The sequence below is a fragment of the Pieris napi genome, chromosome 4 (assembly GCF_905475465.1).
Source record: "Pieris napi chromosome 4, ilPieNapi1.2, whole genome shotgun sequence".
NCBI classification, from domain to species: Eukaryota; Metazoa; Arthropoda; class Insecta; order Lepidoptera; family Pieridae; genus Pieris; species Pieris napi.
The window spans coordinates 2775728-2791260 of NC_062237.1; the positions used below are offsets into that span (position 1 = coordinate 2775728).

At 34.1% G+C, this 15533-nt stretch overlaps 2 protein-coding genes across 2 annotated transcripts in view; one reads left to right on the plus strand and one right to left on the minus strand.

The window, feature by feature from the left end:
- The window catches only part of LOC125048613 (protein N-terminal asparagine amidohydrolase), a 96607-nt gene that overhangs the window by 20083 nt on the left and 60991 nt on the right, over positions 1-15533 (plus strand). The window contains exon 2 of the mRNA XM_047647367.1: positions 9255-9281. The gene's annotated coding sequence lies outside the window, so the exon portion shown is untranslated. The remainder of the gene's footprint in view (positions 1-9254; positions 9282-15533) is intronic.
- On the minus strand, positions 473-1241 carry LOC125048877. Its single transcript, XM_047647832.1, has 4 exons — positions 1187-1241; positions 1021-1107; positions 847-942; positions 473-687 (listed from the first exon to the last, which is right to left on the minus strand). The coding sequence occupies exons 1-4, from the start codon at positions 1239-1241 to the stop codon at positions 539-541; spliced, it is 387 nt and encodes a 128-aa protein (XP_047503788.1). The 3' UTR covers positions 473-538.

Below are 15533 nucleotides of genomic sequence, written 5' to 3' on the forward strand. Positions count from 1 at the left end.
TGTTGGTGATAAAGGCTATGAAAATACTTCATACCTTCTAACTCCACTCCAAAACCCCACGACTCCAGCAGCACATCTATATAACGAATCTCAAATTCGAAGCAGAAATGTGGTGGAAAGGACATATGGTGTTTGGAAAAACCGGTTCCCCATTTTGTCAAAAAAGATTTTGCTTCATGTATCTCGTGTACAAGCCGTGATAGTGGCATGTGCGGTGTTGCACAATATTGCTATTGATATGCGAGATGAACATTTTGAACTACTACAACAAGTAGATGAACCTGCTGATGATATTGATCAAAGCGCAATTGACAACGTGGGAAATGCAAGTGTGCGAAGTAATCTTATTAGTGATTATTTTGCTTTATTATTATAATATTTTATAAATTACAAAATTTTTGAGATAATTTAAATAAACATTCAATGCTTTTATTAAAATAAAAATACAAATTTTTATTACAATACATCCTCGCTCCAGGCACAAAATCGATTATTTTTCTAATTTATTTAACAACATATTTTTTTCTATGGCCCATAATTATCTTTTATGCTCTCTTTCTTCCTCTTCAAATGCCCATTGCTTTCTCTTATTTAGAAGCTCTACCTCCAGAATCTTCTTTTGCAGATCCGCAATCTCTAATTTTGAATCAGCAACTTTTTCGTATGGCCTTTTCATCTTCGGAGTAGCTGAAAATAGATTGATTGGTTAGCCGTGTACCACCCAATATTTGCTTGTGGGTGTCGATGAAAGCGACTTAGGGCTTATCCGCGAGTTTTAGATATAACGTGGTGACTATAGGCAAAACCTAATAATGAAATAAATCTACTTTAATACAAATAACTTACATAAAGCGGGATGTTTTTTGGAACGTAGAGATTTTGGCTTCCAGTTGGTCCACTTTTCAATTGCCAATTTTTTTGGGGTAGCACTACCACATTCACCTGAAGTGAAACATAAAAGGTAAAGTCCGACTAACTTACCAACAACTCTGAGGCATAACAATTTGAAGCATTACTTACTTATTTTTCTTTTTGGAGGTTGCTCCTCATTAGAATCTTCCTTCTGTGTACAAACGTCTGCCTTAACTGAATGGATAGATTCTCTTTCTAAAATTATATCATAATATGTATGTAATATTGTTTCATTTGTGAGAGAAAATAAAGTAATTTGTATTGTATATCTTACCAATGCGATCGGAGTCAAATTGACTTTCAATTCCTTCGACAGACAACAATATCATGTCTTTGACTTTTTCCTCGATAGGGGTAAGAGGAGTAGCAGCACTAGGGCCACCTCCTTTACGTTACGTTTCAGCATGTATCAAGGCAGACTTTTTTCTTGTAGCCCTCTTTAAGCCTTCGTATTTAGCTTTTAAAGTTTTAGCGCTGCGAAAGTTTTTCCCACTTGTGCTATTAAACAGCGCCTCTAACGTCTTCCAGCACTGCTCTTTCTCCTGCCAGGTGACTGAGTCACTTTTTTTATTTTCTAATATATTTTTATAGTCAGCAACAAGCGAAGTTAGAAGCTCAACTTCTTCCCGGCTGAAATTGACGCTTCTTTCACGTTTTTGCGTAGACATTTTTTTAAGTTAAAGAATCCACCTCGAATCACAAAAACAACGGAAAGGTCAAGCCGAAGGCACCGAACTAAAATATGTACTAAAATACTCAATAACCTAACAAACAAAAATACCATGTGAAAATGACAGCCCGTTTCATTACAAGTAATATTAAATGACCAACAAAAAGGTTAAGGTTCTATGTTTTTCTATAGAATTTTGTAACTTTATTTGGTGTTGCTACCACAATCTTCTTTATGTGTCGGATAGTTGTGTACCGGATAAAATATGATTGTGAAACGCAAAGTTTCTTATTCGGAACTTTTATCTTCCAAATAATTTATGTGTTGCATAGCTATTTGGTACTTTATCCATACATTGTGAAACAGACCCTAAATTAAAATAATTGCAAGAATGCGCATAACTATCGAAGCATTGGTATTTTTTAAAACTAAGGAATTTTACAAACTTTTTTTGTATATTTTCTATTGCTTTTTTATACTTAGTATAATATGGAGACCACATAACACTCGCATACTCCAGCACGCTTCTAACATAAGCAAAATATAAGCTTTTAATGCAATGTATGTTATTAAATGTCTTGCATGACCGCTTGACAAATCCTAGTTGCATATACGCTTTGCCTGTTATGTCATCGATATGTTGTGATAGGCCCATTTTTTCATCTAATAGTATTCCCAGGTCTTTTACTAATTTTATTTGTTTTATTGGGGTGTTATCGATTTTGTAAGTGTATTGAATTTTTTTGTTTTTACGCGAAAAAGTTATCTTATTACATTTGTTTATATTTATTGAAAGTTTATTTTGTTTATAGTATATTTCTAACCTATTAAGATCTTGTTGAATTTGATTACAGTTATCTATTGATTTTATTCTTAAGAAAATTTTTTGGTCATCCGCGAACATAAGATGTTTAGAAAAGTGAAAACAATATTTTATATCGTACAAATAAGCATTAAATAATAATGGGCCAAGTATTGAACCTTGGGGTAATCCTGATGTAATGTTAGTGAACATGCTTTTGTACCCGCATATTACTGTTGCTTGCCGTCTGTTAGTTATGTATGACTTTATCCATCTGTAAAGGTCACCACGTATTCCAAGGGAGAAAAGCTTATGTAACAGGATAATATGATCAACGCGATCAAAAGCTTTTTCTATATCCGTGTAGATAGCGTCAATTTGGTCACCCTCATCCATACCTCTCAGTATATAGTCAGTAAAAATAGTCAAATTAGAAACTGTTGAGCGATTTTTAGTAAAGCCGTGTTGTTGCTCCGGTAGTTGTTTAGTGATTAATGGACTTATAACATTATGTACTAGTTTTTCGAACAGTTTGCTAAAAGAATTAAGGATTGAGATAGGTCGATAATGGTCAATTCTGTTTTTGGAGCCTTTTTTATGAATAGGAACTACATGTGCTTCTTTCCATTTTAAAGGGAATGCACAGAATGTGTTAAGGGACAGATTATATATATGTGATAGTGGTGCTGCAAGTTCCTTACTACATCTTTGTAGGAAAACTGCTGGTATTCCGTCACTACCTGGACCCTTGTTTATATTTAAATTTTTTATAGCTTTAAAGACGTCGTGTTCCGTTATGTGAATGTTATTATATTGATATCTGACTCAGGTAGTTCAGGTAGGTCATAAGTATCGTCAGGAGAGTGGAAGACGCTGTTGAAGAATTTATTAAAACCCTCACAAATCTCAGGCTCCGATTTATATGACTCATCTCCAAGAACTAGCATACTAGGGTACCCAGATTTACATTGCCTCTTGTTTCTTAAGTATGACCACAACGCCTTAGGATTCTTAGCCATGTTATCTTGTACATGCTGTTCATAAGATAGCATGCACTTTTTGGATATACGCTTTTGCCTACTACGTAACAACGAGAACTCGTCATAGTCTCGCGGGTTCTTGTACATTTTCCAACGCCTATGAGCTTTTAGTTTTTCTTTTATGACGTGTATCAGAGACTTAGTGTACCACACGGGGTACTTATTATTGCATTTATTACGGCTTATTGGGACATTGTTTATAATAGTTCTATTCACAATATCATAAAATTTTGTTGTAACTTCATCTATAGTGTCTCCATTAAGATGCTGTGTCCAGTTGACCTCGCTTAGTTCCTGATTAATAGCTTCGTAATTACCGCGATAGAAATTATACTTTTGACCAACTTTTGGAGACATTTTGCGCAGAAGTAAGTCAGTTGCATCAATACTTAAACAGGGGTGATGCATATCGGGCTTAACCAATGCTATGTCAGCTCTGGTATTATCTAGAGAGACATTACTTAATATTAAATCCAACACATTGTTACAAATATTGGGAATAAAATTATGTTGTGTTAGGCCAGAAGAATTTAACTTTTTTATGAAATCTTCGGAGATTTCTTGTAACTGGGTCGTACCCTGCTTTAAAATAATAGGTCCCGTGGGAGACCAGTTAATGATAGGAAGATTAAAGTCACCAACAATTATGAAGTAATCATTTGGGTTTGATTCAGTTATATGACTGAATGAGGAAATAAACGTCATAAGTCGTTGCGGCTGCTTAGAATCGGGAGGTATATAGACCAATCCAATATGAAGATTACGCCGACCATTAGCTCCAAGTGAATTTTCTGGTATAGTAAGCCACAAAGTTTCGACGTTAGTGCAGTTCCATTCAGGTCTTTCATAAGCCTGCAATTTAGGAGATATAAAAATTAACAAACCTCCCCCATATTTTTTATGTGATGTTTCTTTAGTTCTATCACGCCGAAACATAGTATAATTACCCCCGCAAAGTTCGCTGTCGTAAAACTTATCGCTTAACCAAGATTCAGTTATTAAAACAATATCAAAAGTAGATAAGAGTAGATTGCGATAAAATTCAGTCGTTTTCGTCCGTAAGCCTCGCACGTTTTGATAGAATATGGTTAGGGTTTTATCCAACATTTAAAGAAAAATCTAAACGTACCAACGTTTATGCAAACATTTTTATTTAGGTAGGAAGATCTCGAATTCTGCGTTACTATTAATGTGAAATTGTAAATCAAGAAACAAAGCGCTGCTAAAACCACTGAAAAATACACGAACGATGCCGTAAAATAATTAGTTAAATAATAAAAATACAAATGCAAAGTTGAATCTAAGAAATTTTTGATAAATCCCGCTCCGAATTTATTGTAATGGCTGGGGACTCTTCGTTTCTGCGTAAAAAAATGCAACAGTTTCTGACCCAAACGAATTTGTAACCTTTGTTCGTAGCCATTGTTTTAACCTCTTTTGTTGCTAGTTTGAGGTAAACCTACAACCTCAATATTATTCATTCGGTTCCACTGCTGCTGCTTAGAAATTTGCGATTTTAGTTCACTTACAATGGCATTGCTATTCGAGAGATAAATATGATTCCTCTCTCGCTGACGATTGGTGATAAGCATTCGAATGGTCGAGTATCTTCTTCTTTAGGTGGCACTTTTTTTACTAAAGGATGGTTATTAACAACTAGTATTTCCGGGTGTAACAATAGCTCCTCGGCGGATGTGATTCCGGTCAACTCGTACGTTCCGCAACCACGACTTCCTACCAGCCCGTCTCTTGTCTTTGATTTGCTTGTGTTTATCCGCTCCTCTTAGGGGCGGACGTCGGCCAGTTCGGGCAGAGCCCCTGCTGGCGGTGAAGTTAGTCGCGACCTGCTGATGCAGGACGGTACTGGGGCGGGCGTATAGATAGCCCTTGGTATGGCGGAGACGAGGAGCGATCGTTTGTTGTCTTCATCCATTGTGAGGGGCAGATTCGCGGCTCGCGATCCAGGCCCGCGGAGAGCGGCGAGATGACCTGCGGGTGATGCTGCGTAGTCTATACTTCTCTTGTCTTGAATTTTGCCCATCATTATAAGCAACAAGTCGTAGCAATGATGCCGAAAACTTGTCCGGGACCTGCGACTTTCCGTATTTTAACAATCGCATAAACTTTCGTATCATTTCGTTTATGTATATATCGACTTATATTGTAATAAAAAATAAATCAGTGGCGCTACAACTTCTTTAGGTCTTGGCCTCAGATTTCGGAATCTGTTTCATGATCATTTTTTAAATCTAGTACAAGTAGGTGATCAGCCTCCTGTGCCTGAAACACGCCGCCTCCACTTCCTCTAGACCCAAATAAATATAAATAATAAGCCTTTTATTTCCGTATTACAAGTTTAACATATCTCGAGTTAAGGTCGGTGGCAATGGAGGGATGTCAAAAAAGGGAAACTCTTTCTTTAAACTTGGGTGTCAAAGCCAATCGTTTAAAACCTGAGGGCCTACCATGAACTTTCTTAAAACGATCCAGTTGAGATGCAGTTGAGTTTAGGTACCTAAAGTGAATAGCATTTTTTCGTACCATGACCGCCTATAAGCTGAAACGCATTTGCATCGCAAGACCGAATGAAAGAACGATAATTTTGTTTGTGGTTTCTATGTAAGTTTAGAAATTTAACTGTCAAACTTACTTCGACTGATGTTTCTATAAAAATAAATAAAATATAAAATTATTTTAAATAATTCATCAATTACAATAAGCTATTATGTCTTAATAAATATATTTATTTAATATAAAACTATTCTTTTGATATATTTTAAATGTAAAGTTTTCTGGTGCTGTGCAGTTGACACTTATTATTTTTAACGTTTCCTTCAAATTTTGATAGGAGCTTTCAATATATTTGGTGTTTACAAAATTTCGGTTTAATAAATATAGTTTTACAAATTGTTTAACTTATAAAATAATATGATGGGGTAAGTATTGTTCAAAAATTGGTTTATTAAAAATAAATATCTATATCGAAGTGAATTCCTGATATTAAACTCTTTGCATAAGATATTACAATCAACCTATTACTCGAAAATTATAAGTAAATAATGATAAAAATTGATTCCTTAAAATTGTACAAATTCAGTTTATACGTTAACAAATTCATATAATATAAATAATTATATTTTCTTTACAGCTTAAACCTGACAAACTCGCTAAATTGAGAGAATGAAATATATAAATGAATATATGTTTATATCCAATTGAACATTTCCTGATTCAAGACAAGACAAGACAAGACATCTTTTTCTATCTTGATGGAGTCATCCTAACTAAATAAATACTGTTATTATAATACTTTCAAATGGCTTATTATTTACACATTATAAATTTGAGAAACACCTCTGTTTTTTTAAAGAAAAAGCAGAGGAGAATAATACAATTCATGAACATAATGAGGAAAAATTTAATTATAATAAATATCTACTAGTGATATGGCATTATTATTTATTGTAAATATGATATATTGGGAAATTATGTTTTTGTTAGACATGCCTAAATAATTAATTGAATATTATTGAACCATGTGCAATTATTTGTAGGTACACTGAACTCTTCAATGAGTCAAAGTAGTTAATCTATAATAAATTAAAACTCAATATCTACGAAGTTGGTAGAAGGGCATTGCCGTCTTGTTTTTCATCTCCGTCGATATTTTAATAATTTATTTATTATCACTCTCTAAACTCAAAATACCCCAAAATATAAAAATTATATTTTTTTTCATATATTAGCCATATAACAAGTTTTAATACAAATATTGAATTTTATAAGTTCTAAACTATTATTTGGACATTTCGATACAAAAAAGTTGAACAAAAAGTAACTTTTTTAGAATCGCTTATTCTGTCATAGTTGGAAGGCGCAACTGTCAAATTTCGGTTCAGCCGAGCGGTCATGGTACGGATTTTCATACAAATTGAACGAACGAAATCTGATAATCGCTAAGGTCACGTGGGAACCTAAACTGTCTCGTTTTTTCGATGTCATGGTACGAATTAGCGATGCATCTCAGTTGTAGGTTGTCAATAGGCTCGCAATTAGAGTTCATGGTAGGCCCCCTGAGCTTATAACTGACATAAAATTCGAAGTGGGGTTGAGACGCTAGACTAACAATAAACTAACTTGACTTGTTGAAGGGTTCTTAAATTTAAGTGACACTTATGTTACCTATAAAGAATATGTGTAGTCGACCTATTGGACATTATAGGAAACGAGAATGTTATACAATTTATGGGTTTGGGAAAAACTGGGAAAGGGCTCATTTTGCCTTCAAGTATGCGATGAGTACTAACATTTGGCTTGCGCTTCTAATATATAAAATTCTTCTATAAAAAGTTCTATAAAATCGCAATGCAGTGTGATTTTTGGCATAGGCCTCCCCTAGCTCTCTCCAATAAGGAAACAAATACATAAAACAAAAACCAACGGGCACCCGTTTTTTTTGGTATCCGTTAAAGAGTAAAAAAAATCAGTGGTGCTACAACCTTTTTAGGTCTGGGCCTCAGATTTCTGTATCTGTTTCATGATCATTTGTCAATCTAATAAGCAAGTAGGTGATCAGCCTCCTGTGCCTGACACACGTCGTCGACTTAAGGCAAGCCCGTTTCGTCACGATGTTTTCCCTCACCGTTCGAGCGATTGTTAAATGCGCTCATAGAAAAAAAGTCCCTTGGTGCACAGCCGGGGCTCGAGCTTACGACCTTAGGGATGAGAGTCGCACGCTGAAGCCACAAGGCACTGCTCTCACAAGTTTAATACTTTGTCTAATACGTGGTAGATCTTCAATGATGGTTTTAATAAATAAATTTCTATAATATTCAACAAGATAAACCGTAAAGCGATACTTCAGAGCCGCGCACTTATAATATATTTTCACAAGTGCATAAATTGTAAGACGATAGAACCTCTTAAATATTACAGTTTCTTGTGTATGTTGGCGTATAAAATGCTTTACGACTCGCGCAATATTCCTTTATCGTATTTGATATTTATATTTTGTATCTTTTTCTACGCTTTCCATTATTTTTATAGAACAAGTGGCAAACAGGCAGGACTTGCTCGATAGCAGCATGTCTTTCCGTAAGCATAAAGCCACCGTTCGCAAGAAGGCCTCTTTTGTCCTCTCTCGCCTTTTCCTCCTAAATAAAAGGAGTCGCATGTCCCTTAGACACAAGGTGACAAATCATGATCAGATTAGGGTAAAAAACCTTCACCGGGGAAGGCGAGGACCTTTACTTCGTACTTCGCTCACTCCAGTGAGGTTCCGTCCTGCCCTTCAGGCGATTGACCACCCTGCGACGGCCCAAGCCGAGGTCCGAGTCTCACAGGAGACGCTCTAGCGCTAACCGCGAGAAAAACGCCCATTCAGGCCGAGCTACGCTCGCCAAAACAACCCGAGCTGAGCTGTAAAGGCCCTTAAGGCCAGCAACGAGATTCCATAAAAAAAATAGGAGGCTGACTTGATGTTAAGAGACAGCGCCCGTGGACACTCACACTGACAAAAGACTCGCAATTGCGTTGACTTTAAGAATTAAAAGCTCTTTCAGACGTCATTCACCGACGAAATCTAGTATACTTATATACTTTCAGTGTGAGTAACGCTGATATCGCATTGTGATTATGTATCGCATAAAAATTGGAATGGCTGAAATTATGTGGTAAGCTTCTGACGGGATTTAAACTGCATTATTTATTGTGTGATTAAATGTAAAGCGTAATAAAGATAGATAGATAAAACTGTATTGATAAACAAATTGATGTAGGTAATTATATCTTTTCCCGATATTGTTGAGTATTAATTTTTTTTTCTTTTTAGGTACAGTCGTGTCGTCATGTATAAAAGGTAAGAATATTCTATATACTCTTAATTTCTTACATGCTAGGTATATATGAAGTGGAGCATGGCGTAATGGTCACAACTTACTTGTAAACCGAAAACTTGGCGATTCGAAAGATAATTTTAAAACCGCTTTAAGTGTTAAGAAGAAAAAGACACGCCCACCAGAAAGCTGGGAAGATGAAAATATAAGAGATAGTAAATAGTAGCGAAGATGAGAGACGAAGTGTAAGTATATTTGGATTTGCCTTCACTCCTTCGGTGGTCGTGTAGTAATATTAAATACCATATTAACATAAACTTAATGTCGTACTCAAATATAGGCTAATTTTGATACATTTAAATTTTTATTTAAGTATTACAAGAAGCGAACTGCCGAAATTATTTTTAAAATTATGAGTACCTACTGAGCATAACGTATTCAATATTCTTGCTATTGATATTGAGTTTTATAAGGTAACTAGCTGCCCCCGCGAACTTCATTTCTCCTTCATGTGATTTTACTTAGCGTACCTTTTTTGTGCATACCAACATGGAACATTTTACTATGCTACCCCAGAGACTGTTCGGTTTTCTGGAATGACAACTTTTTAGGTTTTTCTGTGAATTTTTTTGAACCTCAGAGTTAAGATAAAAAAAAACATAAAGGTTGATCGTAGAGGGGTGAAAATTAGATGTTGTATGTATTTTTATATGTTGGTATAAAAAATAAAAACAAAAACATTGTCTAAAAAATAAAAAATATTTTTTTGGGGTGGACATCCCTTCTCACTTAGGGGTTTGAAAGATAGATAGTAGCCGATTCTCACGACAAGAGAATTTAATATATATTGAGACAAAGAATTCGGCCTAGACTGATTTTAAAAAATACTGAATGCTCCATTACAGACATTTTGTTTGCTTACGTTTTGATTTTGTTTTAGCCAAAACGAACCCCCGCTCATTAAAGTGCTCGACAAATAGGTGCGGTTACTATTGATCTGACGGAGTAAGGGTGACCTCTCTACTTCGATAAAACTCGTAAGACAAGGGTCGCATTGTCTAAACCTAAAGTCTAGAGTCACTATATACACATGACATGATATCATGACAAGTAAATGTCTCACTAGAGATGGGAACAAGCTTCCTACTGCACTCCGCAAGTCGTGAGGCACGCTCGCATTATACGGCGTCCGTTTTTTCTTGTGAAATTTGAAATCGGAATATGGATTTCTTGCGCCTGCGATTATCATTTTACATCTGTGGTGAATGAAATAAGCTTTATAAGGCCTTAGTGTCACTGATTTAATTTTTACTTAATTTAATAATGAGGAAACCTTATGAGGACAACGGGTCTAACTAATTTGAATTCAAATGTAAGAGTTTGAGAATTTGAACTTTTGTTTTACCATACCGTAGGCAGACGGAAAGTTATTTGTCATAAGTTGTTTTAAGCTGATATGCTTTATCTATATAATTATATTTTTTTAAAGGCCGGTATCCCACTCACGCTGACCATGGGCTGCGGTAACTTTTTTTTTATGTAACACGAGGCAAATGAGTAGGAGGCTCATCTGATGTTAAGTGGTACCGCCGCCCAGGGACACTCTGGACATTGCCAGAAGGCTCGCAAGTGCGTTGCCGGCCTTTTAAAAATTGGTACGCTCTTTTCTTGAAGGAGCCTAATTCGAATTATACACATACTAGCCGACGAATTAAAATAAATTTTATGTTTCATTATTTTATTTTTTTTCATATTTTTATTATTCTTCTTTTTAACTTCCCGCTAAGAAAATTGAAATGTTTCGAAAATCGAGTTTTTAACAGATGTTGACGTTTTGCGGTTCTAGGAAGCCTCTTTTGTTTTTATTAGCGGGAAAAATTTTCATAAAAGTAAAACAGAAATAAAAAAATGAAGGAACGTTGGACTTAAAAAAATAAATAGCCATAAACCATCTAGGAAAAATTTCGCATCGAATGGTGGTAGTTTCATGTCGATACGATCAGTGGTTTATTAAGCGTGAAAGAGCCTCAAACGATCACCATTTTCTTTTTATATTATACACATACAAGTCGAATAAAAGCGTTTTCTAATGTAAAACCATGCAACAAGTAGAGACACGCCTTAGCTTTAACGGTAGCTCATAATCTTAATGCAGTTTTGTTAGAAATTGAGAGGTTGGCTAGTCGTGACATCTGTGCGCCTCTTTCCCGATCTCAGCCTGTTGAATCTTCGTGTGTTAGAAAGGTTTCCGTGTTTGTGTCATTGTTTACCTTAAAGGTTATGAATTATGGATCTCGGAGAACTCTATCAAGTCGTGAAGGGAATGACTATATTTATTTGTTTGGATGATATGACAATTTATTAGTGTCTTTGAGAGGAAAGGTTGTGATAGTTGATTATCCGCTAGCCTATAGTATGTGTGCGGGTGACGGTTGCTTAATTTTTCGTTTCACCCTTGAATAGTCTGGTCAAATTAGACCTAATATGTAATTACACTCACTTACCATGCGTGTTGTAAACAGTTAAAAAAATTGTTATGGAATTTATTATTAAGTTTGTTATGTAAGAGCTGGGAACCCTGATACAGTTATGTTTTACTTAAAAGGGTTCCCAAATCGTACACATTATAATCAAATGTTTCTAATAAATAGACTTTTGACGTTATACTTTTGGCGCGTTAGGGAAAAATTATGAGAGTAAATTTTTACGAAACGCTCGCACATTATCACAAAAAACCGGCACCCTGAAGTTAGCATAGTCAACATTTTAAAATAAAAAATGTCCTTTTCTTTAATTATGTAGAAATAATTTTTTTGTGATATTTAAATAAACTTTATTTAACTAGATAATTCGTTATAATAAAACTTTCAATGTATTAAATACCTTTTTTCTATTGTTAGTGTAGTTTTTTCTACAAATGTACAATAAGGCGAAAGATTTTTATCTTGTTACGCCAAAGAAGTATAACTTCTCACGCGTGTACACACACGATTTTGTTACTTTATTATACATTGTAGTTTAGCAATTAAATGTTCGATTCAGTAGTAGTGTTTTCCTTTTGCCTCCGCGAATATCTGTCAATAGTAAAAAGCATAAACATTTTTAAGTTTTAAAAATATTGAATATAATAAGCTTATTTATGATTCAAAGACAATAGAAAAGCAATACGTTTATAGTTGGTATCTTTCCACTTTATCGCCCACCGGACACACCCCATCTATCGTTTCTGTTATCTATTAGATATTAATTATTAATAAATTAAGAAAATACTATTATAACGGCAATAACTTATTTGGTACACGCCAATGTTATTTATCGGAGGCTTCACGTTTATTGATTTTTTTTTGTATAGATCATAGAACTTAAGCGTGTGTCTCTCATCCCTGTGGTCGTAGGATCGAACCCCGGCTGCACAGGCTGCTATTACTTGCCTATTAGAAAAAACAAGTGATCACGAAACAGATAGCTTTTGTTTTATTTTATACCTCATAGATATACTCCTTGTTATACATAGACAAAGACATAAAATGCATTACTAACAAAAAAAAACCACACACACACACATAAACACACAAAATAACAATAATCAAAGAAAAAAAACCCTTTCCCATTCGGTTTGTTTCAAGTGTGCTGGGTTGTAATTGGCCCTGGCTCAGCATTATGCTGAGGGGCAGAATGGTCCAACAGCCATTTTAATAACAAAAAACAATAACCATGACCATAATTATTAATATTTTTAGTCCTAATATAATTGTATTTAAAAAAACATAACATACATACATTAACTTATCATAACTAAGTAACCCGAACTCAAAAAAAAAAAATATATACACGTTAACATTCTTCTATGTTAATTATCGAAACACTTAAACTAACTCTGTCATAAAAAAAAAATTCTTTATGAACAAGACGAAAATTAAAAGGATGACACTAATATGTACATGAGTAAAATTAATGAGTGGAATTCGTCAAGCTCTCGTTGTATATGGGGTTCTATGTTGTCAAAAGATAAAACCCTTTTTGGTAGTTTTATTGAAATTGTACTAGTGCTTAACATTGTAAAAATTTAAAAACAACTAAGGGATTTAAACTTGGTTCCTGAAGGGCATAGTACAAATCTCATATTCCTTACAAATTGGTTCCTCACGTTTTAATAGTTGCTAGTATTCAAAAAACTCGCTCTGTCATAACTACCATAGTGTAAAAATTGTTCGATAAATCTTAAGATAAGCTTTAAAATAAGGACGGATTTACGGATATTTCCATAAATATCCATCCATCATAATAAAATTATTTATTTGCCTTGAAAGTTCATATCCATATAATGAAGGATGAATTAATTTAGAAGACAGGTGCACCGTGCGTTTAAAAATCGTTATACCTTCCCCTTGAATACGTTAGTGTTCTGTTACCTATGGGACGGTGATTGAATAGTTTACCATGGCATAGCTATTTTTTTGCAGCGCGGTGCTACATACATACAATCGTGCAGCCCTCGGTAGTATTGAATTAATAGAGTATTTGAAGTAGAAAACTTTACGAACCGGAGCATTTTTCCTTGCATTTATGTGTAGCTTGTAGTAATTAAATTTAGTCTCTATATTAGAGTATAAAAAGCAAAACACCTAAAATTAAAGATTTTTAACATAACTATATCAAAAAAGAAATATATTAAATTTGTATTGTATTATTTATTTTCTCTTTTATAATTGTATTTTTGTGCACTTGTCATTGTGTTTTATTATGTTGTGTGTTCTCTGTAAGTGTTTTTATTTGTTTTTTTAGTATTCCTTTTTAAAATAAATAAATATATTGAATTATACCGTAATAATCCAAGCTACGGAAAATAAGCTAATTTGTAAATGCCGTGGCGCCGACGCCTAACAAATTAATTATGAACCTGTATATAATTAAATGTTAGCACCTAATAAATTATTACCGCGCTTAACCCTTCAAACTTGGTTTGGGAATTATATAATTATTAATGATCTATTCTGTCCGAAATCTTACGGTGGTCAATAAGTAAGCGTTATAAATGGATGATGCTTAAGTCGGCTTATTGCTTAGCTGAACTTAAGTTTGACTACTTATGGTCTTATGGATAAATTAAAGTGGATGAGAAAGTTTTCCCTGCAAAATTTAGGGGTTAATAGGCTTCAACACAAAATGTATGAATTATATAAATTGTATGAAATTCAAAGTGTTTGAATGTTTTGTTAGAGTCAAACTAATACGAGACGCAAGTGTAGATTTAGAGACTCAACGTTAAGGATCTATCTGGTCGCCAAACTCCAAAAAAGTACATTGTTTCTTTCCATTTTCAGTCATCGTTTTTTGAAGAAGGGCGAATGGAAAAAATATTTGGTGGAGCTGAGTAGTTTATGTATCCATTTTGAAAGATCGATACACGATTTAAATAACTTCGCTCGATAGAAAAAAAATCCAAACATAGCCAATTTTATGACGAAAATGTATATAGAACATGATTTTGAAATTTACACGATGTATTTCATCGTAAGCCAAGTGATCCATTTCAGGAGAAAAAAATGGCAAAATTACATTAATTTAATGTTTAATATAACTAATTGTTATTACGGGCCGGCGCGTCTCAATGCTCCAGCTCTCCACTGCGCACCGCAGTCCACCCCGAGACACTGACACTGCAATTCGTGCTGGGATAGGGCCTTAAGTTTTAACTTATTGACAAAATTGGATTTGACATACAGTAGTCATAGTAAGTTTCGTCCTAAGACAAAAAAATCTATTTCAATTTTGATTTGAGAACTGGCACTAAATGTAAAATTAGAAGCATTAATATGTATTTCTTTACTGACAAGTCATAAGTGTACAATGTGTTACCTATATGATTGAATTATTTTTGGATTTTGAAGCACTTTTTTAATATTATTTTTATACTTAAAGATTTTCTCTGTCAAATTCAATTGAAAGATCCGGAATTATCTATTTAATTCATGATAATATTATAAACAAACTTCTATAATATAAATGTTTAAAAGTGGAAATGTATCGAGCTCGCTTAATTCCCGTTAATTAATAGCTATAGGTCTGTCGGATTACCGACCACCTTGGTTCCTGGCTTGTCTTGTACGGCTACATTATCGTTGAATGAAATATATGAATCTCGTTAGTTTCGAATACAAATAAATTTATTTTGAAGTATTTAATTTTTTATTTGTTCATTTGTGTATATGGAAATATTTTATACAATTCTGTATATTATTTAAATCTTATGACAATAAAATTATTGTAGTAGT